The sequence below is a fragment of the Oxyura jamaicensis genome (genome assembly GCF_011077185.1).
Source record: "Oxyura jamaicensis isolate SHBP4307 breed ruddy duck chromosome 10 unlocalized genomic scaffold, BPBGC_Ojam_1.0 oxy10_random_OJ74831, whole genome shotgun sequence".
In the NCBI taxonomy this organism is placed as follows: Eukaryota; Metazoa; Chordata; class Aves; order Anseriformes; family Anatidae; genus Oxyura; species Oxyura jamaicensis.
The window spans coordinates 2,408-6,511 of NW_023304227.1; the positions used below are offsets into that span (position 1 = coordinate 2,408).

General features: G+C 68.5%; 1 protein-coding gene across 1 annotated transcript; it reads left to right on the forward strand.

Moving 5' to 3' along the window:
- Positions 1-271: 271 nt before the first annotated feature.
- On the forward strand, positions 272-1,933 carry LOC118157763 (hepatocyte nuclear factor 6-like). Its single transcript, XM_035312228.1, is given in 2 exon segments — positions 272-659; positions 661-1,933. Coding segments are annotated over 2 exon segments (1,116 nt in total). The 5' UTR covers positions 272-395; the 3' UTR covers positions 1,513-1,933.
- The last annotated feature ends 2,171 nt before the right edge of the window (positions 1,934-4,104 follow it).

Sequence of the window (4,104 nt, forward strand, 5' to 3'; positions counted from 1 at the left end):
GGGGGGGGGGCGCCGCGCGCATGCGCCGGGCCGGTGCGGTCGGGGCGCCGCGGCTGCAGCAGGAGCGGTGGCGGTGCGCGGGCGGGGAGCGCGCCGGGAGCCATGGGCAGGGGCGGCGAGGGACGCGGGCGCACACCCGGCGCGGCTGCGGAGCCCGTCCTGAGAGAGCGGGGGCCCTAGGAGCGACCCGACGCCGTCATCCAAAAAAATAAATTTGAAAAAAAAAATAAATCCAGTAAACCACCACCAAATTAATTGCAGGCGGCCAAGCAGCAGCGGCAGCAGCGCCGAGCCCCTCCCGCGGCCGCCCCCGCCGCCGCCGTCCCGCGGCCGCCGCCAGGACCCCGGGCCGCGCCGCAGATGGCCGTGCCGCCCGGCCGGCCGCACGCCCGGCGATGAACGCGCAGCTGGCGATGGAGAACATCGGCGACCTGCACGGGGTGAGCCACGAGCCGGTGCCCGCCGCCGCCGAGCTGCTGAGCGGCAGCCCCCACCACCGCGGCGCCGTGGCCCACCGCGGCGGGCAGCTGGCGGCCCACCCGCGCCCCATGGGCATGGCGGCCATCCTCGACGGCGGCGACTACCACCACCACCACCGGCCGCCCGAGCACGGGCTGAGCGGGCCCCTGCACCCCACCATGACCATGGCCTGCGAGACCCCCCCCCGGCATGAGCATGAGCAGCACCTACACCACGCTGACCCCGCTGCAGCCGCTGCCTCCCATCTCGACGGTGTCGGACAAGTTCCCCCACCACCACCACCACCACCATCACCACCACCACCCCCACCAGCGGATCCCGGGCAACGTGAGCGGCAGCTTCACGCTCATGCGGGACGAGAGGGGTCTGGCGTCCGTGAACAACCTCTACACCCCCTACCACAAGGATGTCGCCGGCATGGGGCAGAGCCTCTCTCCGCTGTCCGGGTCGGGCCTGGGCGGCATCCACAACTCCCAGCAAGGGCTGCCCCACTACGCTCACCCCGGCGCCGCCATGCCCGCCGAGAAAATGCTCACCCCGAACGGCTTCGAAGCCCACCACCCCGCCATGTTAGCCAGGCACGGCGACCAACACCTCACCCCCACCTCCGCCGGCATGGTGCCTATCAACGGGATCCCGCACCACCCCCATGCCCACCTGAACGCCCAGAGCCACGGGCAGATCCTGGGCTCTGCCAGGGAGCAAAACCCTTCTGTAACCGGTTCGCAGGTCAACAGTGGAAGTAATTCAGGGCAAATGGAAGAAATCAATACCAAAGAAGTAGCTCAGAGGATCACCACCGAGCTCAAGCGGTACAGCATCCCCCAGGCTATCTTCGCCCAGCGGGTGCTGTGCCGCTCTCAAGGGACCCTCTCGGACCTGCTGAGGAACCCCAAGCCCTGGAGCAAGCTCAAATCCGGCCGGGAGACCTTCCGCAGGATGTGGAAGTGGCTCCAGGAGCCGGAGTTTCAGCGGATGTCTGCTCTGCGGCTGGCAGGTGAGCCCGCTGCGGCCCGGGGGGGCCGGCGCTGAGCAGCGGCCCGGGCCGCCCCGCCGCCCTGCGCACAAAGCCGGCCCCGGCACCGGGCTCTTGCCCGGGCTCCCGGAGGGGCGGCGGGGGGCTCGGTGTCCGCCGTGCTCCGGGGCCGGGCGCCGGCCCGATCGCTTCCTTCGCCGGCAGGTGCGGCGGCGGCGGGCTCGGCCGCGGGGAAGCGGCCCCGAAAGCCGGCGTGTGCGAGTCCCGGGCGGCGCGGCGGGGCGGCCCGCAGCCCGCCTGCCCGGAGGCTCGCCGTTACCTCCTTGTCCCCTTCCCAGCGCCGGGTTTGCGCGCACGCCGGCTGAGGCCGTCAGCAGCGGCAGGTCGAGGAGGAAACGTTCGGTTTGGCGGCCGGGCCGGGAGCGGGGGCCCGGGCCGGGGCGCGGACAAATGCCGGGGGTCGCGGGGAGCCCCGCGCCGCGCCGCCCAGAGAGGAGCGAGCCACCGAGCCGCGGGTGGTGCGGCGGGGCCGGGGCCGGGGCCGGGGCCGGCTGCGGTCCGCGCCTGGGGTCGGTGCCCGGGGACGGCGATGTCCCCGCAAACGGAGCGAGCCTGGTGTGGGAGCGGCGGCTGGAGAGACGCGGCCAGAAACGCTGTCGGCCAGGGTCGTTAGATTATTATTTGTTTGGAACTGGTCACATTTAGCGCTAGCCCCTGGAGCTCGGCTTTCCTGCGGATGCCCCTGCCCGAGAGAAGCGATCCGGGTGCTGTCCCTGCCTTGCTCCAGGACCTCGAGACACCCCGGCGATTGCGGGGTCGGTGTGCTCCGGGGGCACGGCGGCGGTATTGTCTGCTCGGAGACCCGAAGGAGCAAAATGTGTTTCCGCCCTGTTTTGTACCCGTTCTCCTCCCGCCTCCTCCCCAGGCCTGCCAGCGTGTTCTCCCCGTGCAGAGCCCGAGTTTAATATGCCGTGAGTGAGGGTTTGTTAATTAAGTGATAGGTCTCCATTAATTTGTCCCTGGAGAACGCGAGACAGTCAATCCGACTTGGAGCCGGGGTCACTGATCCGTTTCGTAGACAAAAATAAGGGAAGGGCCAAATATCTTTCTTCTTTCAAACGCACAAACGTCCCTGCGCCTCCGGCTGGCACGACGGTGGGAACTGGGGGAACTGGGAACCGCTGCGTGGTGGGCTGGGACCCGGCTGGGCCCCGGCCGTGCCCGCAGCCTGGCTGCGGCCGAGCGGTGCCGGGAAGGGGACGCGGCGGGGATCTCTCTCTTCCCCTGTGCCGCGGCCGTCCCTGCCGGTGCCGGCTGGTGGAGGACGTTGCTCTCTTTGGCTTCCACTCCTGCGGAGTCAGTTTCAAAGGTCTGAGCTCGCAGAAAATGCCCGTTCCGCCTTCCTTTCTCAGCACCAGCCCCCGCCATGGGTAAAACCCTCGTCTCGCTGGTGCTAACCAAGAGAGGAGGACGGGGTTTGTGTTTCCGATACCCCCTTAACGATTGCTAAGGCGAACTTTCTTCGATTTGGCGTGTATTTTTACGACAATTCGGTCGACCTGAATCTCCCTTCATTTGCATAGATCGATACTGGGAACAACCCCCCGCTTCGGAGCCTGCTGGCATCCCCTGCCTGGCGCTGCTGGCCGGGGAGCGCTGCCAGCCTCGCCGGAGTGGTGCTGAGCGCTGGGACGGAGACGGCCGCTGCGGGGTCCGGAGAGACCCACTGCGGCCCCAAACCGCCCCTTTCCTCCCGCCACCCTGCCATACACGGATCTGGGCAATACATCCAGGGAGACAAAATCCTGCTCTTCTGCCTCCCCTTTGCGCTGCAACCCGACAGCCGGCGCTTCAGACGAGCGGCCTCCCCAGGGCTAAAGCGGGCCGGCAGCCCGGGGCCGGGGCGGGACCGGGGAGGGCCGCCCGTGCTCGGGGGTCCCCGCAGCGCGGCCCCGGGGCTGCCCCGCAGCGCGGCCTCGCGCGGCCCCCGCAGCACGTGCTCATTTGCATAGCGCCGCGTCGCAGCCAATGGGGGCGGCCCCCGCAGCGCGCCCCCGCCCCACCCCGCGCAAGGCGCGCCGCTCCGCGCTGCCCGGCCCGCGGCAGCCGCCCGGAGCAGCCGCTGGGCGCTGGGCGGGTCGGAACCGCGCGGTGATCCCGCGACGGGGCAGAAAATCCGCCTCGCCTGGTATCGATGCGTGAACAGCAGTGCGAAATATCACAAATTACTCCAGCCGACGCAAATTAAATTTCGCGTCCAAATTACAACCGGCTCCCGGGCGCTCGGAGCAGGCAGATAAACGCCCGGCGCAGCCCCGCGGCCCTCGCCTCTTCCCCTTCGCATCGCCCGCAGGCAGCAGCCGGGAGGCGGCCAGGGGAGCGCAGCCCGGGGATCTTAGGCCCCGCGCTCTTGCCCAGCGCTTTATCTCGAGCACTGGCCCATTGCAGCCATCCCTGGGGGCTTCCTACCTCCCAGATTACAGAAGCTCCGACAAATAGAGGAAAAATTGGTAGTTACATGGGAGCGGGATTGAGGTCTTGACACTTCCCGGGCTGTCTCCTGAAATGTAAGCAGAACTGCTAATTGCAAAGCTGACCTCTTCCAGCCTCCATCTTATTCATCCCATCTTCTTTCCCCTCTCTGTTCT